This window comes from Oncorhynchus tshawytscha, linkage group LG25 (assembly GCF_018296145.1).
Source record: "Oncorhynchus tshawytscha isolate Ot180627B linkage group LG25, Otsh_v2.0, whole genome shotgun sequence".
Taxonomy (NCBI): domain Eukaryota; kingdom Metazoa; phylum Chordata; class Actinopteri; order Salmoniformes; family Salmonidae; genus Oncorhynchus; species Oncorhynchus tshawytscha.
Window position 1 is genome coordinate 43,260,869 of NC_056453.1, and position 21,884 is coordinate 43,282,752.

The 21,884-nt window shown below is 45.8% G+C and overlaps 1 protein-coding gene across 1 annotated transcript in view; it reads left to right on the forward strand.

The window, feature by feature from the left end:
• parga (poly (ADP-ribose) glycohydrolase a) overlaps nt 1-21,884 on the forward strand; it is an 85,349-nt gene that overhangs the window by 30,886 nt on the left and 32,579 nt on the right. Inside the window, 4 exon segments of the mRNA XM_042305767.1 lie at nt 3,367-3,524; nt 18,744-18,823; nt 18,946-19,006; nt 19,171-19,246. Coding sequence (XP_042161701.1) covers nt 3,367-3,524; nt 18,744-18,823; nt 18,946-19,006; nt 19,171-19,246 — 375 coding nt within the window.

The following is a 21,884-nucleotide window of genomic DNA, read 5'->3' on the forward strand; positions in this document are numbered from 1 at the left end:
AGCCTAATAGTTTATCAACATTTAAAGCTAAACGTTTGGATCCATTGCGTCAGCCACATTGCATAAAAATGTTTTTTTTTTTGGAATGCCATTGGTTGTATTCATTTGGGCTCTATCGCATCCAACAACTGTCCCAGACTATGTTTGGAATATTTATTTCTTGTACAGAATAGGTCTACTTTTGTTCTGTGCTGTTGCTGTTTGTTAGGTCTACTCATCTTGTTGGTTGGCGAAAAGTAGACGGTTCTTCCGATAATAGCTTCAATATGCACCTCGGAATTGGATAAGGACGAGCACAGTTGCATCCCCGATGTGTCTCTGTCTTCACTTGTAGCCTGTGAGAAAGACCCGATCACGTGACGGAGCGCGCAGCACTCAGGGAGAAGCGCACAACGGCCACTGAACAACGAAAGGCATGGATACATTTTTTTTTTAGGATGCATTATGACCACGCAAAGGGGATGCCTCCGTGAAATCCTAGGCATTATCAAGTGCTTGTCAAATTGCGAACACCAAACATAAAGACCAACATTTGTAGAACTAAAAGTTACATTAATAACTCTAAATTAAGCATATAGGAACACCTATTTCTTTAACCGCTCAACACGGAATAGCCCCGTGTTTATTTATTTTATTTTATTTCACCTTTATTTAACCAGGTAGGCCAGTTGAGAACAAGTTCTCATTTACAATTGCGACCTGGCCAAGATAAAGCAGTTCGACAGATACAACGACACAGAGTTACACATGGAGTAAAACAAACATACAGTCAATAATACAGTAGAAACAAGTCTATATACAATGTGAGCAAATGAGGTGAGATAAGGGAGGTAAAGGCAAAATAAAAAGGCCATGGTGGCAAAGTAAATACAATATAGCAAGTACAACACTGGAATGGTAGATTTGCAGTGGAAGAATGTGCAAATTAGAAATAAAAATAATGGTGTGCAAAGGAGCAAAATAAATAAATAAAATAAAATAAATACAGTAGGGAAAGAGGTAATTGTTTGGGCTAAATTATAGGTGGACTATATACAGGTGCAGTAATCTGTGAGCTGACTCCCTTAAATCCTTTGGAGAAAATACCCTTTCTATTTTATTCAGCTTTGTTCAATTATATTCTTCGTACTATAAAATAAGGCCACAGAATTCTAAGCAAATCGTGTGTCTATATTATTTTAGTTTTATTAGACTTTTTTGTAAATGTAGATGTTCCGAAGGTGTGGAAGCCAGGAGATGCTAAATGTTTTTTTTTAATGTTAATTAATGTTCAATTGCCCATAAGACCTACAGTTATTGCTTGACAAATCACCGGTTGACACAATTTCGTGACCGCCACAACCCTAACATAACTGTAGAGCATGAATCACATGTTAAGACAAGGTAATTAATAGTTAGCAGATATCTAGCTGGCAGACATTTAGTTGTGAATTCTCTACTGTAACTAGATCACCTGGCGCATGCTGCACAACAAGGCTCTGGTCTCTCGTCGTTGTGTGTAAACAAACACCATGTGACGTGTGACTGGGGATTTGCCTGTAAGCTTCATAATGAACAATAATGTGACAGGTGTAATGAACAATGCAATCTGTTTTTATCTCCTAACGGTATTGCACAAGTTTGACTGCAGGGATTTACTTTAAGTTGCTACAAATATTCAAATATATTTATAAAAAATAAAAAATAAACTTTCAATAAATAGTTTCAACGGTATTGACGATATTGGGAAAAACCAGCATGTGGCTTTTTCCCCAAATACCTCAGTATACGGTGCATACCTCACAAGCCTTAGGCTACATGTTGAAATGTTAAGGACCATTCCCTGACATGAGCATCAGTGAACCTCCCCAAAAAATAGAAAGACAACTAGATTCCACAGCACAAACAGATTCCGAGCCCCCGGATTAGAGCTAATTTGGCCATAAAGAGTCAGCTAGTCTGAGATGAGATTGAGCCTCTTGAAATCTATTGGTTTTCTGTGAGGTGCTGCTGGAGGAGCCTGGACCAGAGATTAATGGGAAGGCTCAAGCCGAATGGGCTCAGTCCCCATTACATTCCTCCTCTCGCTGACTAACACCAAATTGGGAACTAGTGCCGATCTAGCTCTCTGATTTATGTATTGAATGTGTCAGCAGTCATGACGGTGTGCAAAGAGTCACTTGTAATTCTTTTGATTTGAACAAGGGACCAAAAAACTACCTTCATAATTTTTCCTTAACCACCATTTTGTGAAAAAAGGATTGTTCTCTGTCGTCACGGTGCCTCTGTAGCAGGTTTTGTGCCGATTTAGGACAAATCTGGTCTAGTGTGTGTATCGTCTATTCTACATTCGTCTCTTTCCACTGTGCTCTTTTTCACTTACGTTGAAGACATTGTGTATTTGCTAACCCTCAATCCGGATTAGTAATTTAGCCCCACTTGAGTTAAATAGATTATAGATGACCCTCGACTGTGATTAAGGCTATACTGGTTGATTTGAACATCCCCACGAGTAAGGGCCTAAATTAGTCTTTCTTGCTCCTTAAGGAATGAATGAACCAATCAATCGCCATGTTTTAAGGAACAGGCACTGGTGTTTTTGGATTCACAGACTAGGGCTTTAAATGGCCAAAATTATTTTGTTGACCTCCTTCAATCACCGCTTTGGCCGTTTACTCCACTACTCCTATTTTACTCCACTACTCCTATTTTACTCCACTACTCCTATTTTACTCCACTACTCCTATTTTACTCCACTACTCCTATTTTACTCCACTACTCCTATTTTACTCCACTACTGCTATTTTACTCCACTACTCCTATTTTACTCCACTACTGCTATTTTACTCCACTACTGCTATTTTACTCCACTACTCCTATTTTACTCCACTACTGCTATTTTACTCCACTACTGCTATTTTACTCCACTACTCCTATTTTACTCCACTACTGCTATTTTACTCCACTACTCCTATTTTACTCCACTACTGCTATTTTACTCCACTACTCCTATTTTACTCCACTACTGCTATTTTACTCCACTACTCCTATTTTACTCCACTACTCCTATTTTACTCCTATTTTACTCCACTACTGCTATTTTACTCCACTACTGCTATTTTACTCCACTACTGCTATTTTACTCCACTACTCCTATTTTACTCCACTACTCCTATTTTACTCCTATTTTACTCCACTACTGCTATTTTACTCCACTACTGCTATTTTACTCCACTACTCCTATTTTACTCCACTACTCCTATTTTACTCCACTACTCCACGTTTACTCCACTAAAGAAGTCAAGCAACTGTAAGTCTCTCTGGACAAGAGCGTCTGTTTAAATGACTCAAAATGCAAGTCAAGAAATCGTTTGTCTTTTCCCCCAGCCCATCCCTCTGCTGAAGGAAGGGGTGAACCACTCCATCACCCTGTCTCAGATGCAGGTGGCTTCCTACTGACTTTGCCTTCTTCTCACTGACCTTTGTCTTCTGTAACTCCAGGAAGTCAGAATCTCTTCAACTTGTCCTGACATCAACTTCTACAGGTACTAAATTACTATGTTTCATGTAGTCATATTTTAGTTTTTATTTAACTTGGCAAGTCAGTTAAGAACAAATTCTTATTTACAATGACGGACTAGGAACACTGGGTTAAATAAAAACGATGTCTATCTGATGTCATAATACATATTTATATATATATATATATATCCAGCAACCTATATATATATATATATATATACTAGGCTACCTGATCTCTAACCACTAGGCTACCTGTCTCTAACCACTAGGCTACCTGCTCTAACCACTAGGCTACCTGTCTCTAACCACTAGGCTACCTGTCTCTAACCACTAGGCTACCTGTCTATAACCACTATACCTGTCTCTAACCACTAGGCTACCTGTCTCTAACCACTAGGCTACCTGTCTCTAACCACTAGGCTACCTATCTAACCACTGTGCTATCTGATGTCACTATATACCTGCTATAACCACTAGGCTACCTGCTCTAACCACTATATACCTGCTCTAACCACTAGGCTACCTGTCTCTAACCACTAGGCTACCTGCCTCTGAAACTAGTCCCATTTCCACTAGGCTACCTGCTCTACCACTTTGCTTTCCTCACTGACCACTTTGTCTTCTGTAATCTCTCTGAGGTAGTTGTTCTCTTCATATTTGTCTGAAAGCTTCAGTAACGCTTACATTTTGTTGTTGTAAATATAGGCCTTGTATCCACTGTTTTATTTTAGTTTTTATTTAACTTGGCAAGTCAGTTAAGAACAAATTCTTATTTACAATGACGGACTAGGAACACTGGGTTAAATGCCTTGTTCAGGGGCAAAACGACAGATTTTTACCTTGTCAGATTTGATCCAGCAACCTTTCTGTTACGGGCCCAACGCTCTAACCACTAGGCTACCTGTCTCTAACCACTAGCTACCTGTCTCTAACCACTAGGCTACCTGTCTCTAACCACTAGGCTACCTGTCTCTAACCACTAGGCTACCTGTCTCTAACCACTAGGCTACCTGTCTCTAACCACTAGGCTACCTGTCTCTAACCACTAGGCTACCTGTCTCTAACCACCAGGCTGGCTACCTGTCTCTAACCACCAGGCTACCTGTCTCTAACCACTAGGCTACCTGTCTCTAACCACTAGGCTACCTGTCTCTAACCACTAGGCTACCTGTCTCTAACCACTAGGCTACCTGTCTCTAACCACTAGGCTACCTGTCTCTAACCACTAGGCTACCTGTCTCTAACCGCCAGGCTACCTGTCTCTAACCGCCAGGTTACCTGTCTCTAACCGCCAGGCTACCTGTCTCTAACCGCCAGGCTACCTGTCTCTAACCGCCAGGCTACCTGTCTCTAACCACCAGGCTACCTGTCTCTAACCACCAGGCTACCAGTCTCTAACCACCAGGCTACCTGTCTCTAACCACCAGGCTACCTGTCTCTAACCACCAGGCTACCTGTCTCTAACCACCAGGCTACCTGCTGATTGGGGTGCACATTGAACACATACCTTTCCATTATAAGAAATGATTCCATAAGGATCAGTCTGGCTCCCTCAATTACAGCACTGGCATGCCTTTTATCCAACTACCACAAATGAACACATAACAGTCCAGCATAAATTCAAATGGGCACATCTTTTAAGAGCCACTGTTCGACTTATCTTTATTTCATTACCGGATTTCATTTCCATAACTGTGCAGACCATTTCGATTCAATTTTACTTGTATCAACATTGTATGGCTGTTCATTGAATGTGTTTTTTAGGGCTAGAGTCTATGAGAGAGGGTTATTGTATTTCGACACATAAGATTCTTTCTGTGTCAGGTCAGTGCTGTAGCAGATCTATTTCACAGGATCAACATGGGACAGTAACAGGGAGCTGGGTGACCGGAGTCATTCTCAACCATTAGACATCCACCCCTCTCTTCCCCCTTCCCAACTTCTTCCCACCGAACAGGCTGAGCCCTGGCAACTACATCGGCACGGCAACTCGATGCAGTACACATGCTCTCGCCTAGAACCTGTACCTGTCCAAGTTGTGGACTACCACTATGGTAAAGAAACTCGCAGAAGTTACCAAACTCCTAGGTCCACTTACAATAACAGTAATGTTGACCTGTCCCCTAGAGGGGAGAATATTAACCATGAGTTAGCCAGCTAACTTGCCTAAATGTTCAGAAAAACAAAAACAAATTTTGGTTGAAATGGACTTGGTCGGCCTCCCGGGTGGCGCAGTGGTTAAGGGCTGTACTGCAGCGCCAGCTGTGCCACCAGAGACTCAGAGTTCATCTGGGTTTGCGCCCCGGCTCTGTTGTAACCGGCCGCGACCGGGAGGTCCGTGGGGCGACGCACAATTGGCCCAGCGTCGTCCGGGTTAGGGAGGGCTTGGCCGGTAGGGATATCCCTGTCTCATCACGCACCAGCGACTCCTGTTGCGGGCCGGGCGCAGTGCACGCTAACCAAAGTTGCCAGGTGCACGGTGTTTCCTCCGACACATGGGGTTACTAGTTATTTTGGGTTGTTTATTCAAGTTAGCTGGCTAACTCATTAAACCTTTTGTTGTAGTATACACCAAAAGGTGACACTGACAAAAATGAGTTGGCACTCAGCCTACAAAACTGGAACATTCTGAGGGTCAAAACGCTGCCCAGTTGGTCTGTTTGGTAAAGGATCCTTTTGTGATTTGACAGAACTTTGTCCTCACAGCAGACTCTCTGGCACTCAGACTTTATCTTGATCTAACTAACCGGTCTCACAGCGTTCTCGACTGCATCACTTCCTCTATGTCTGGCAAATGCCCCATGTACTGTACCACCACTTTGATTATGAGCCAAATTATACACGAGGTAGCAGACAGTCTGGTTATTCTACAGGGTCACCTTAAGGTGGTCTAAGGTGAAGACATGATATCTCTTACTTCCTTGTTCACTCGCCCTCAATAGTCTTGAATCAGTGAGGCAAGCATTAGTTACCTGAACACTGCTCTGCAGACCAGTGCAGTGCAGTTAATGATTGATATTAAATGTTTATTAGGGTATAAGACATAAGGGTTCATACAAGCATTATAACCTCATCATAATCCATGACGTTGCATTCTGAAAAGTATGCAGACCCCTGTCTATATGAGGTCCCACAGTTGAGAGTGCATAAACCAAGCCATGAGGTCGACGGAAGCCACTCCTCAGTAAAAAGGCACATGACAGCCCAGGGACTGAGAGACTAGTCAGGGTTGAGGGAAAGATTAATGGAGCAAAGGACAGAGAGATCCTTGATTAAAACCTGCTCCAGAGCGCTCAGGACCTCAGACTGGGGCAAAGGTTCACCTTCCAACAGGACAACGACCCTAAGCACACAGCCAAGACAATGCAGGAGTGGCTTCGGGACAAGTCTCTGAATGTCCTTGAGTGGCCCAGCCAGAGCCTGGACTTGAACCCGATCGAACATCTCTGGAGACCTGAAAATAGCTGTGCAGCAACGCTCCCCATCTAACCTGACAGAGCTTTTGAGGATCTGCAGAGAAGAATGGGAGAAACTCCCTAAATACAGGTGTGACAAGCTTGTAGCGTCATACCCAAGAAGACTTGAGGCTGTAACTGTTGACAAATGTACAGGCTATATACAGGGTGTTACGGTACAGAGTCAATGTGGAGGCTATATACAGGGGTACCGGTACAGAGTCAATGTGGAGGCTATATACAGGGGGTACCGGTACAGAGTCAATGTGGAGGCTATATACAGGAGGTACCGGTACAGAGTCAATGTGGAGGCTATATACAGGAGGTACCGGTACAGAGTCAATGTGGAGGCTATATACAGGGGTACCTGTACAGAGTCAATGTGGAGGCTATATACAGGGGTACCGGTACAGAGTCAATGTGGAGGCTATATACAGGGGGTACCGGTACAGAGTCAATGTGGAGGCTATATACAGGGGGTACCGGTACAGAGTCAATGTGGAGGCTATATACAGGGGGTACCGGTACAGAGTCAATGTTGGAGGCTTCCCGATTTCAAACCCAACCCCCGAGGTCTGTTCCGATTTCAAACCCAACCCCGAGGTCTGTTCCGATTTCAAACCCAACCCCGAGGTCTGTCCCGATTTCAAACCCAACCCCGAGGTCTGTTCCGATTTCAAACCCAACTCCGAGGTCTGTTCCGATTTCAAACCCAACCCAACCCCGAGGTCTGTCCCGATTTCAAACCCAACCCCGAGGTCTGTCCCGATTTCAAACCCAACCCAACCCCCGAGGTCTGTTCCGATTTCAAACCCAACCCAACCCCCCGAGGTCTGTTCCGATTTCAAACCCAACCCAACCCCGAGGTCTGTCCCGATTTCAAACCCAACCCTGTTCCGATTTCAAACCCAACCCAACCCCGGTCTGTTCCCAAACCCAACCCAACCCCCGAGGTCTGTCCCGATTTCAAACCCAACCCAACCCCCCCCGGGTCTGTTCCGATTTCAAACCCAACCTCCCCCGAGGTCTGTCCCGATTTCAAACCCAACCCAACCCCCCGGGGTCTGTTCTGTCTGTCCCGATTTCAAACCCAAAACCCAACCCCCCCCCGAGGTCTGTCCCGATTTCAAACCCAACCCAACCCCGAGGTCTGTCCCGATTTCAAACCCAACCCAACCCCCGGGGTCTGTTCCGATTTCAAACCCAACCTCCCCGAGGTCTGTCCCGATTTCAAACCCAACCCTCCCCCGGGGTCTGTCCCGATTTCAAACCCAACCTCCCCGAGGTCTGTCCTTGGAGAAGATCTGATAACAGAATTGTTGTTGCCAGTGGTGGTGCGGTTTTTACTCCCTAATAGAGGAGCTTTTACTTCCACCGGTGACTTTATAGGATTAAAGTAATGTAATACTAGCGCCTCACTCTCTAATTCCTGAACGGAGAAGACTGGAGCTGCGGCTCTGTACACACTCCCCATCTCTGTCTGCATCACACTTTTTTGCATTCCAAATGGTACCCCCCCCAATACCCTTTTATAGTGCACTACGTATAACCAGAGCCCTATGGGCCCTAAAGGGCATAGGGAACCGTTTGGGACCCAGATAGTGTGATTATCTAAGTGGAGAAGGGAAAATGAGATTAACATTGTCTCAGATGGCCGTCTGTAGCTACAGCCCTTTTACTAAAATACAGGAGGATTATAGTGGCTCTAACTACAGCCCTTCAATATTTAATTCAGCCAGTCAGATAAGGATTTCCTGAACGAAAAGAAAACCAGGAAGTCCTCTACTTTGGATCTGAGATGGATGCTTAGCTAGCTAACTGTAAAAGCCTTTGGAAATGATCTGAAACCCTGACGATGGTGTGTGTTGGTGGACAAGCGTTCCCAGTAAAAGACCACGGAGACAGACTGTAACTACAGCCCTTTACTGAAACACAGGAGGATTATAGTGGCTGTAACTACAGTAACAGTAAAAGCGTTTGGAAATGATCTGAAACCCTGACGATGGTGTGTGTTGGTGGACAAGCGTTCTCGGTAAAAGACCCCCGAGACGGACTGTAACCGTGCAGCAGTGAAAGAGATCCTGTTTGTCTGAGCTGGTCAGTCTAGTGGAACTACGGCAGATTAACCTTAGACGAGTTGCCTGTGGGAGGGCCCCCCAGAGGGTAAACACCCCCTAGGCCACATCACCCACTGATGATGATTTGAACACTTTGTAGACCCCCCCACCCCCTTAGAGAGGGTAAACACCCAATGTAACCTAGGCCACATCACAACATCACTGATGATGAGTTGAACACTTTGGCCATGTCCAGTGGTCAGTCTAGTGGCACTTGGGAACAAGCTAAGGCTTAATTAACCTTTTGCTGGAGATTCCTGGTGGAAGGTAAACCCCCAACCTCAATAAAGGCAGGGAAAACCCCTAGTGACCATCCAAGGTCACCTGACTACACCTCTACACCGTCCACTGATGGTGTTGTGTCCAAGACAAGAGTATTGTCAGTAGATTTCACTGATTTGGTCATTTAGGAGAGTGCCATTTTGGAAGGACCCTTGGCCTCCCCGTTGGGGAGATGCAATAGTACAGACGTTTTCTTACATCCCTCAGCAAGGCCTCCTTTTAACTCAATGAGTAGAAATGTATCTGGGATTCATTTAAATACATTTGTAGTCTAGCAGGGGGAGGCTTTAAAAAAATAAAAAATGTGTTCTTGTTTGTTTCGGTAAAGTAGATTTGGTGCTGTTCTGTTGTAGGTTTCTTCATACAATTTGAGAGTTCTAGTCTGAACGAAAATGAACTGCACGCTGCAACACTTTTCTCCAAATAGGCAACCGAGCTACGTCACATCACATCTCTACACGGAACATCTTTGATGGATTGTTGCCATTATATTATAATGTATTCATTTCACCATACCCCAAAATACCGTATTGGAATTCTATTACTAAAAGCCTGCTCTTACCAACCATTGGCTGGCTAGCTGCCCTGTGAGAGCCCTGTGGGCTAAATAACATGACTCAAGATTTGTTTCTACTAGGCTACAATGACAGAAAAGAAAAATGAGGAATGGACTTAAATGAATGAGTTTCTTTGGGCCTGGAGGGGCTCTCAGCCTCTCAGTGCATCAAGCCTTTCGTCATTAAGCCTTGTCATTCCTTTTGCTCTCATGAAATTCCTCTCTCTCTCTCTCTCTCTCTCTCTCTCTCTCTCTCTCTCTCTCTCTCTCTCTCTCTTTTGATTGAAATTCCTCTCTCTCTCTCTCTCTCTGATTGAAATTCCTCTCTCTCTCTCTCTGATTGAAATTCCTCTCTCTCTCTCTCTGATTGAAATTCCTCTCTCTCTCTCTCTGATTGAAATTCCTCTCTCTCTCTCTCTCTGATTGAAATTCCTCTCTCTCTCTCTGATTGAAATTCCTCTCTCTCTCTCTCTGATTGAAATTCCTCTCTCTCTCTCTCTCTGATTGAAATTCCTCTCTCTCTCTCTCTGATTGAAATTCCTCTCTCTCTCTCTCTCTGATTGAAATTCCTCTCTCTCTCTCTCTGATTGAAATTCCTCTCTCTCTCTCTCTGATTGAAATTCCTCTCTCTCTCTGATTGAAATTCCTCTCTCTCTCTCTCTGATTGAAATTCCTCTCTCTCTCTCTCTCTCTGATTGAAATTCCTCTCTCTCTCTCTCTGATTGAAATTCCTCTCTCTCTGATTGAAATTCCTCTCTCTCTCTCTCTGATTGAAATTCCTCTCTCTCTCTCTCTCTGATTGAAATTCCTCTCTCTCTCTCTCTTTGAAATTCCTCTCTCTGATTAAAATTCCTCTCTCTCTCTCTCTGATTGAAATTCCTCTCTCTGATTAAAATTCTCTCTCTCTCTCTCTCTCTCTCTCTCTCTCTCTCTCTCTCTCTCAAAGCACAGGAGTTTAGTAGATTTGGTCTTAATGCTGGGTTAGACATTCAGTTCAAATAGCCTCACTAGTGCACCTCTATAGGCAGTCAGCTTTTGTAGTAGACTGGATGAGATGAATAGCCTCCTGATGTCCCTGCTCCTCTTTTAAAAGGGACATGTTGCCTTGTTAATGTAGCTCTGGGGTTGCGGGGAAGTGGAAAGGGGGCCATGTTTTTTTTCTTCTCTTCTGTTCGTTTCCTTGTTGTGTAAGTGCCGTGGAGTGGAGGGACACATGAGTGGGACTGAGGCCTGGGGCCAACTGCCATTGTTGCAACGATGTAAGGAGGACTTTCTACCAGTGGCAGTCAGTGCCAGGAGGACTTTCTACCAGTGGCAGTCAGTGCCAGTTTTAGATTTGGGAGGACAAACAATTTTTTTCGTTAGCATGACCTTATTTCCATTACAGCATATTGGATGACTGTCATTCATATTCCATTCACCCAGTTCAATGTAACAGTGACAGGTTTAGGTTACTGTCATTCACCCAGTTCAATGTAACAGTGATAGGTTTAGGTTACTGTCATTCATATTCACCCAGTTCAATGTAACAGTGACAGGTTTAGGTTACTGTCATTCATATTCACCCAGTTCAATGTAACAGTGACAGGTTTAAGTTACTGTCATTCATATTCACCCAGTTCAATGTAACAGTGATAGGTTTAGGTTACTGTCATTCATATTCACCCAGTTCAATGTAACAGTGACAGGTTTAGGTTACTGTCATTCATATTCACCCAGTTCAATGTAACAGTGATAGGTTTAGGTTACTGTCATTCATATTCACCCAGTTCAATGTAACAGTGACAGGTTTAGGTTACTGTCATTCATATTCACCCAGTTCAATGTAACAGTGACAGGTTTAGGTTACTGTCATTCATATTCACCCAGTTCAATGTAACAGTGATAGGGTTTAGGTTACTGTCATTCATATTCACCCAGTTCAATGTAACAGTGACAGGTTTAGGTTACTGTCATTCATATTCACCCAGTTCAATGTAACAGTGACAGGTTTAGGTTACTGTCATTCATATTCACCCAGTTCAATGTAACAGTGATAGGGTTTAGGTTACTGTCATTCATATTCACCCAGTTCAATGTAACAGTGACAGGTTTAGGTTACTGTCATTCATATTCACCCAGTTCAATGTAACAGTGACAGGTTTAGGTTACTGTCATTCATATTCACCCAGTTCAATGTAACAGTGACAGGTTTAGGTTACTGTCATTCATATTCACCCAGTTCAATGTAACAGTGACAGGTTTAGGTTACTGTCATTCATATTCACCCAGTTCAATGTAACAGTGATGGGTTTAGGTTACTGTCATTCATATTCACCCAGTTCAATGTAACAGTGACAGGTTTAGGTTACTGTCATTCATATTCACCCAGTTCAATGTAACAGTGACAGGTTTAGGTTACTGTCATTCATATTCACCCAGTTCAATGTAACAGTGACAGGTTTAGGTTACTGTCATTCATATTCACCCAGTTCAATGTAACAGTGACAGGTTTAGGTTACTACATGATACTCTCCTGTTCCCTGTACCCATCATGAGATTGCTACAACCTGGCCTATGAATGAAAGTTTACGATGTAGGAACACACAGATCGAGTGACAAATTTGAGGTGACAGACAGTGACATTCAATAGCGCCTTGCAGACTCTTGCCTGCATCTAGCTGATATAGGGTGTATTCATTAGTCCAACAGTTGCAAACGAGAGTTTCTGTTGGACAAATTCAGGAGTGTTTATCCCCTGTTTTTTCCCCCTTTGCTTCCGTTTAAGATACGTTTTTCAACAGAATCGAAATTATTTGGTTTCTAGCTCCAACAGTGCTGTAATATCATACAAAATAGTGTTTTAATCAGTTATTTGGTGACGTGATTATATTTAGCATCATTTTATCTCAAAGGTACAACTGATTTTCATGAAATTCACTGAGGATGGCTCTCCCCTCCCTCCTCTGAGGAGCCTGCACTGATTTCTACATAACCGGCCTGGCCCGGCTGCAGTGAGAGAAAGGGGGAGCTGAGCGAGAGATGATTCTAATTCAAATCAAAAGTTCAAGGTTGACTGAACTCACATGGATGGACAAAGTTTGAGGCCTGTGCTCTCTCCCTCTTTCTTTCTCTCTCTCCCTCTTTCTTTCTTTCTTTCTCTCTCTCTTTCTCTTTCTTTCTCTCTCTCTTTCTCTCTCTCCCTCTTTCCTTCTTTCCTTCTCTCTCCCTCTTTCTTTCTCTCTCTTTCTTTCTCTCTGTCCCTCTTTCTTTCTGTCCCTCTTTCCTTCTCTCTCTCCCTCTTTCCTTCTCTCTCTCCCTCTTTCCTTCTCTCTCTCCCTCTTTCCTTCTCTCTCTCCCTCTTTCCTTCTCTCTCTCCCTCTTTCCTTCTCTCTCCCTCTTTCCTTCTCTCTCTCCCTCTTTCCTTCTCTCTCTCCCTCTTTCCTTCTCTCTCTCCCTCTTTCCTTCTCTCTCTCCCTCTTTCCTTCTCCCTCTTTCCTTCTCTCTCTCCCTCTTTCCTTCTCTCTCTCCCTCTTTCTTTCTCTCTCTCCCTCTTTCTTTCTCTCTCCCTCTTTCCTTCTCTCCCTCCCTCTTTCCTTCTCTCCCTCCCTCTTTCCTTCTCTCTCTCCCTCTTTCCTTCTCTCTCTCCCTCTTTCCTTCTCTCTCTCCCTCTTTCCTTCTCTCTCTCCCTCTTTCCTTCTCTCTCTCCCTCTTTCCTTCTCTCTCTCCCTCTTTCCTTCTCTCTCTTTCCTTCTCTCTCTCCCTCTTTCCTTCTCTCTCTCCCTCTTTCTTTCTCTCTCTCCCTCTTTCTTTCTCTCTCCCTCTTTCCTTCTCTCCCTCCTTTTCCTTCTCTCCCTCCCTCTTTCCTTCTCTCTCTCCCTCTTTCCTTCTCTCTCTCCCTCTTTCCTTCTCTCTCTCCCTCTTTCTTTCTCTCTCTCCCTCTTTCTTTCTCTCTCCCTCTTTCTCTTCTCTCTCTCCCTCTTTCTCTCTCTCTCCCTCTTTCTCTCTCTCTCCCTCTTTCTCTCTCTCTCCCTCTTTCTTTCTCTCTCTCCCTCTTTCCTTCTCTCTCTCCCTCTTTCCTTCTCTCTCTCCCTCTTTCCTTCTCTCTCTCCCTCTTTCCTTCTCTCTCTCCCTCTTTCCTTCTCTCTCTCCCTCTTTCCTTCTCTCTCTCCCTCTTTCCTTCTCTCTCTCCCTCTTTCTTTCTCTCTCTCCCTCTTTCTTTCTCTTTCTCCCTCTTTCTTTCTCTCTCCCTCTTTCTCCCTCTTTCTTTCTCTCTCTCCCTCTTTCTTTCTTTCTCTCCTCTCTTTCTTTCTCTCTCCTCTCTTTCTTTCTCTCTCTCCCTCTTTCTTTCTTTCTCTCTCCCTCTTTCTTTCTTTCTCTCTCTCCCTCTTTCTTTCTTTCTCTCTCTCCCTCTTTCTTTCTTTCTCTCTCTCCCTCTTTCTCTCCCTCTTTCTTTCCTCTCTCCCTCTTTCTCTCTCTCCCTCTTTCTTTCTCTCTCCCTCTTTCTTCTCTCTCTCCCTCTTTCTTTCTCTCTCTCCCTCTTTCTTTCTGTCTCTCTCTCCCTCTTTCTTTCTTTCTCTCTCTCTCCCTCTTTCTTTCTTTCTCTCTCTCTCCCTCTTTCTTTCTTTCTCTCTCTCTCCCTCTTTCTTTCTCTCTCTCCCTCTTTCTTTCTTTCTCTCTCTCCCTCTTTCTTTCTTTCTCTCTCTCCCTCTTTCTTTCTTTCTCTCTCTCCCTCTTTCTTTCTCTCTCTTTCCCTCTCTCTTTTTCCCTCTCTCTCTCCTCTTTCTTTCTCTCTCCCTCTTTCTGTCTCTCTCTCCCTCTTTCTTTCTCTCTCTCTCCCTCTTTCTTTCTTTCTCTCTCTCTCCCTCTTTCTTTCTTTCTCTCTCTCTCCTCTTTCTTTCTTTCTCTCTCTCCCTCTTTCTTTCTTTCTCTCTCTCCCTCTTTCTTTCTTTCTCTCTCTCCCTCTTTCTTTCTTTCTCTCTCTCCCTCTTTCTTTCTTTCTCTCTCTCCCTCTTTCTTTCTTTCTCTCTCTCCCTCTTTCTTTCTTTCTCTCTCTCCCTCTTTCTTTCTTTCTCTCTCTCCCTCTTTCTTTCTTTCTCTCTCTCCCTCTTTCTTTCTTTCTCTCTCTCCCTCTTTCTTTCTTTCTCTCTCTCCCTCTTTCTTTCTTTCTCTCTCTCCCTCTTTCTTTCTTTCTCTCTCTCCCCTCTTTCTTTCTTTCTCTCTCTCCCTCTTTCTTTCTTTCTCTCTCTCCCTCTTTCTTTCTTTCTCTCTCCCTCTTTCTTTCTTTCTCTCTCTCCCTCTTTCTTTCTTTCTCTCTCTCCCTCTTTCTTTCTTTCTCTCTCTCCCTCTTTCTTTCTTTCTCTCTCTCCCTCTTTCTTTCTTTCTTTCTCTCCCTCTTTCTTTCTTTCTCTCTCTCCCTCTTTCTTTCTTTCTCTCTCTCCCCTTTCTGTCTCTCTCCCTCTTTCTTTCCCTCTCTCCCTCTTTCTTTCTCTCTTTCTTTCTCTCGCTCTCCCTCTTTCTTCTCTTCCTTCTCTCTTACCTTCTCTCCCGTCTCTCTCTTCCTCCTCTCTTCCTTCTCACTCTTTCCTTCTTGCTTTTACCTTCTCTTTCCTTCTGTCCCTCTCTCTCTCCCTTCTTTCTTTTCTTCCTTCTCTCTCTCTTACCTTCTCTCCCGTCTCTCTCTCTTCCTTCACTCTCTTTCCTTCTCGCTCTTACCTTCTCTCTCGCTCTTTCCTTCTCTCTCCCTCTTTCCTTCTCGCTCTTTCCTTTTCTCTCTCCCTCTTTCCTTCTCCCTCTTTCTCTCTCCCTTCTCGTTCTTCTCCCTCTTTCTCTCTCCCTCTTTCTGTCTCTCTCTCCCTCTTTCTTTCTCTCTCTCTCCCTCTTTCTTTCTCTCTTTCTCCCTCTTTCTTTCTCTCTTTCTTTCTCTCGCTCTCCCTCTTTCTCTCTCCCTTCTCTTTCTTCTCTTCCTTCTCTCTTACCTTCTCTCCCGTCTCTCTCTTCCTCCTCTCTTCCTTCTCACTCTTTCCTTCTTGCTTTTACCTTCTCTTTCCTTCTGTCCCTCTCTCTCTCCCTTCTTTCTTTTCTTCCTTCTCTCTCTCTTACCTTCTCTCCCGTCTCTCTCTCTTCCTTCACTCTCTTTCCTTCTCGCTCTTACCTTCTCTCTCGCTCTTTCCTTCTCTCTCCCTCTTTCCTTCTCGCTCTTTCCTTTTCTCTCTCCCTCTTTCCTTCTCCCTCTTTCTCTCTCCCTTCTCGTTCTTCTCCCTCTTTCTCTCTCCCTTCTCGTTCTTCTCTTGCCTTCTCTCTCTCTTACCTTCTCTCCCCATCTCTCTCTCTCTTCCTTCTCTCTCTTCCTTCACTCTTCCTCATCTCTCTCTCTCTTCCTCCCCTATCTTCCTTCTCTCTTCCTCCCCTCTCTTCCTTCTCTCTTCCTCCCCTCTCTTCCTTCTCTCTTCCTTCACTCTCTTTCCTTCTCGCTCTTACCTTCTCTCTCGGTCTCTCTCTCTTCAGTACTGGTGACACTGTGTGTCGTCTCTTCCAGTACTTCTCATTTTAGTAATGAAATCAACTAATTGTCAGTAGGTCTTTAAATGACCCCTACAGGCGAAGGTATTTCAGTAGAGGGTAGTAGTTATTCACTGCCTGCCCAGAAGGACTGGGATGTGTGTGTGATCTACCTTTCTGGACTCCCAACACCCAGTGGCTTTTTCCATCGTCATCCCACCTAGTTCCACCACCTCAGGCCCACCATAAACTGGCCTTTGATGTTCTGAAATATAGTAGTGCAGTCGATACATAATTAGGCTACTTACTTACAGGGATAATCCACCCCCAGAAAGAAAGAAAAAAAAATAAATGAAACTCCTGTCATTTTGGTGAAATCCTATGTTCTATCATAATATACCATATAACGTCTAAGTGGTCCGTCTGTGAAATCAGGAAGTGGTATAGGATTACATTCTAGCTACGTGGTTTTCATCACTGGAGATAGGGGGATAGCACACTATCACTTTTCATAACGTTTTTAAAACAGTGACCTGCGGTCCAGATCACCTAATCAGATGGTATATACTTGTTCAGAACACATCCGTCCGTCCAGTATACTTATACTTATACTTATACTGCCTTATTCCACACTTTGTTGTTACAGCGTGAATTCAAAATCGATTACATATATATATTTTTTTCTCACCCGTTATGAAAACTACACACAATTACCCCATAATGACAAAGTGAAAACATGTTTTTTCAATTTAATCTCATTTAGTATTCACACCCCTTAGTCAATACATATTAGAGTCACCTTTTGGCTGTGATTACAGATGTGAGTCTTTCTTTCTGGGGAAGTCTCTTAAGAGTTTTGCATACGGTACTTGGATTGTAGCATTCCCGAGGAAAAACAATACTGCGTGGATGTTTTGGAGTCTGATCATTCTGAGGAGGATGTTGGGAAAAAATTGCTTGGGTAATTGAGTAGACTGATACCACATTTTATTGATCCCCAATCCTTAGGTAAAGCTGTACAGTGCAATGTGAATGTCAATACACACAATAGGCTGACTGGGGAGGTGATTTCACACAGTCACAATGCTAATATTTGCGTAATCTTTTCACAGTTGTGTTCTGTGGGTGTCACTGAGCAGACTGATACCACATTTCATTGCTTCACATTCCAACCTTGTTTAACATGATCTTGTCTAAATATGGCATGATTCCACCAATTTGTAACCTTCTGCATCACTTTCAAAGAGGTACTTTTATTTTGAAGGCAAACTGCAAATTCCACTATTGTGCCTAATTCTTATTGTGGCTAGCTTCACAACACATAACCCGGTCCGGTCGAGCCTCACTAGCCAGATGAAGCTAGCTGGCTGCTTATAATGTTAGCTTTGGGCAACAGGGTTAAGTAGCTGGCTAGCTGTTTATTTTCATGAACTGAACTTCAATTTCGATAGGCGAACAACAAGTGGCAACCTAGCTAATACTTGCTCACAAGGATTCCTAAATCATTGCTAAGAATAGTGAAAATGACTGCAGTTTCTACTGGTCATTGTTTTCAGGCTGGTTGTATTGGTGCTAGCTGTGTACCAAGCTAAAGCTAGCTAGCCCAGAAGTTGTGGTCAAACAAATAGTGCTTTATTACCAACGTGGTATTGTAAACATATCGTGTCAACACATCATTCGTGGCTGGTGTTTGCTTTTATTTGTACAGCTTTGACAGTGCTACTGATACTAGTGGTGGCGTTTGGCGTGCGAATTCAGAACACACAACATTTTCCAATAGAAAGGTGTTACTTGATGATTATTGAAGCTTATATAATGCGGCACATAGTGATAGTGTTATTTGACGTGTATCTGTTTTGACACAGCGTTAGGTTCTAATTCTCAGAGTAAAACACTCAACTAACATTTATGAAAGCTGAACCAAGTTTATTTTTGACTTGTCTCCCTGAAATGTTCTTACTTTTTCAAATGACTGCCGGACTTGTTGACTGCTCCATCCACACAGCAGACATTGTGGGCGAGGTTAGGAATGCTGTGTTGCACGTGTAGCGCAAAATTGTACGTGGCGTCATTACGTCATGTGCCTGTGTTATATAGGTATGCACGGTAGCTTTGGTTTTTCACATCGCTGTTCATCTAGACAACGGACCGATACTGATGTTAGCATTTTTAGCTAATATCGTCCGATTCCGATATGTTCACCGATTTATATCGTTCATCCCTACTGTTAATTACACTGTTAGAAACAAGACTAATTTTTAAACTTGATTTTAAATGTATTTAATTAAGCTGTTCTGTAGCCTTTGAAAGACTCTCTTTGAGACTTAACATGAACTCTTACTTCCTTTTCAGGCTGTTTGAGGGCTCTTCCCCAAAGAAGAGGGAGAAACTTAAAACACTTTTGTGCTATTTTAGAAGTGTAATCGAGCAAAGTAAGGTTTTTGTATTATCAAATCAATGTTATTTTATTTTATATTGTTTTTCAAACCGAAAAGCATTGATGATTTTGATTTGAACTTTTTTTTTTTAAATTGCGTTTTCTTTTATGTTTCAGAACCTACTGGACTTGTGACGTACACAAGAAAGTGTTTGGATCGGCCTCCAAATTGGAAAAAGTAATGCACTTCATTGGAATTACTGTCCATTTTTTAATTTTAAAAATGTTTTATCCAATAATTGTATGGGTTTTATCTAAATAGGAACAAGGGGATTTTTTTCTTCTTCTGATTGGTGATCGAGCTATTAAAAAAAAATGGAAATTCGTTTTTCTATGTTCCAGCTCCCAGAATCAGCTCACCAAGCTTCACATCACATGTGTAGGAACCATAGAAGACGACGGACACGGCATGCTGCAGGTGAGATGTACGGAAGAGTTGACATACAACTCTATATGACTAAGTATACGGGGATGTGTCCCAAATGGCACCCTATTCCCTATTTAGTGCACTAATTATTTAGATGTATTTATTTTTTGTTTTGTTTACCAAAGGCCCATAGGCCTCTGGTCAGAAGTAGTGGATGAAATAGGGAATCAGGAGCCATTTTACATGCACATGTGTTGTGCCGAGAGGGCATGATTTAGTATTCTAGAAGCATCTTGGTGGAGCAGGAGTCTTACTGTACATGCCAGGGTTCTTCATTCTATATTCTAAGCCACACATCCAGCCTAGAGGGGCCTCCCTGCCTTTCCCTTCTCTTTTTATATGCTGTGATTGTCAATCACAGAGTCGAACTCGCGCACGCACGCACTCCTAGCTTTAACTCAGAATGCTTACTGCTACTGAACAGGTCCTTTTGAGGAAGAGGACGGGTGACAACACGTCTGTGGGACTGAGTGTGCGTGCTGGGACTGGGGTCGAGGCCCTGCACTCCCTCTGCTCTCTACCCAGTCCGTTCTCCTCTCTCCCTGTCAGGCCGGCCCCCTCTCCCCAGTCCCTTTCACCTTTTAGTCTGCCTGTGGAGGCTGTGGTTGCCACGGGCTGACAGCTGATGGGTGACATGACCAGATTCAGCTAGGGCCTGGGCTCCCTGCCATCGTAGTGAAGGGCTCTCTGGTGAGGAGGGGTTCTCTGGTGAGGAGGGGCTCTCTGACAGCCTGTCAAAGAAAGACAGCAGACTCTGTGTGCTGCTTCCGAGGGCCCCTCCCACCACCCAACTGACTGACTGGGCCCCTCCCACCACCCAACTGACTGACTGGGCCCCTCCCACCACCCAACTGACTGACTGGGCCCCTCCCACCACCCAACTGACTGACTGGGCCCCTCCCACCACCCAACTGACTGACTGGGCCCCTCCCACCACCCAACTGACTGACTGGGCCCCTCCCACCACCCAACTGACTGACTGGGCCCCTCCCACCACCCAACTGACTGACTGGGCCCCTCCCACCACCCAACTGACTGACTGGGCCCCCCCACCACCCAACTGACTGACTGGGCCCCCCCCACCCAACTGACTGACTGGGCCCCCCCACCACCCAACTGACTGACTGGGCCCCTCCCACCACCCTACTGACTGACTGGGCCCCGCCCCCCCACCCAACTGACTGACTGGGCCCCCCACCACCCAACTGACTGACTGGGCCCCGCCCCACCACCCAACTGACTGACTGGGCCCCCCCCACCACCCAACTGACTGACTGGGCCCCCCCCCACCACCCTACTGACTGACTGGGCCCCGCCCCACCACCCAACTGACTGACTGGGCCCCGCCCCACCACCCAACTGACTGACTGGGCCCCGCCCCACCACCCAACTGACTGACTGGGCCCCGCCCCACCACCCAACTGACTGACTGGGCCCCGCCCCACCACCCAACTGACTGACTGGCCCCGCCCCACCACCCAACTGACTGACTGGGCCCCGCCCCACCACCCAACTGACTGACTGGGCCCCGCCCCACCACCCAACTGACTGACTGGGCCCCGCCCCACCACCCAACTGACTGACTGGGCCCCGCCCCCACCACCCAACTGACTGACTGGGCCCCGCCCCACCACCCAACTGACTGACTGGGCCCCCCCCACCACCCAACTGACTGACTGGGCCCCGCCCCCACCACCCAACTGACTGACTGGGCCCCCCCCACCACCCAACTGACTGACTGGGCCCCGCCCCCACCACCCTACTGACTGACTGGGCCCCGCCCCACCACCCTACTGACTGACTGGGCCCCGCCCCCACCACCCTACTGACTGACTGGGCCCCGCCCCACCACCCTACTGACTGACTGGGCCCCGCCCCACCACCCTACTGACTGACTGGGCCCCGCCCCACCACCCTACTGACTGACTGGGCCCCGCCCCCACCACCCTACTGACTGACTGGGCCCCGCCCCCACCACCCTACTGACTGACTGGGCCCCGCCCCACCACCCTACTGACTGACTGGGCCCCGCCCCACCACCCTACTGACTGACTGGGCCCCGCCCCCACCACCCTACTGACTGACTGGGCCCCGCCCCCACCACCCTACTGACTGACTGGGCCCCGCCCCACCACCCTACTGACTGACTGGGCCCCGCCCCCACCACCCTACTGACTGACTGGGCCCCGCCCCCACCACCCTACTGACTGACTGGGCCCCGCCCCACCACCCTACTGACTGACTGGGCCCCGCCCCACCACCCTACTGACTGACTGGGCCCCGCCCCACCACCCTACTGACTGACTGGGCCCCGCCCCACCACCCTACTGACTGACTGGGCCCCGCCCCCACCACCCTACTGACTGACTGGGCCCCGCCCCACCACCCTACTGACTGACTGGGCCCCGCCCCACCACCCTACTGACTGACTGGGCCCCGCCCCACCACCCTACTGACTGACTGGGCCCCGCCCCACCACCCTACTGACTGACTGGGCCCCGCCCCACCACCCAACTGACTGACTGGGCCCCGCCCCCACCACCCTACTGACTGACTGGGCCCCGCCCCACCACCCTACTGACTGACTGGGCCCCGCCCCACCACCCTACTGACTGACTGGGCCCCGCCC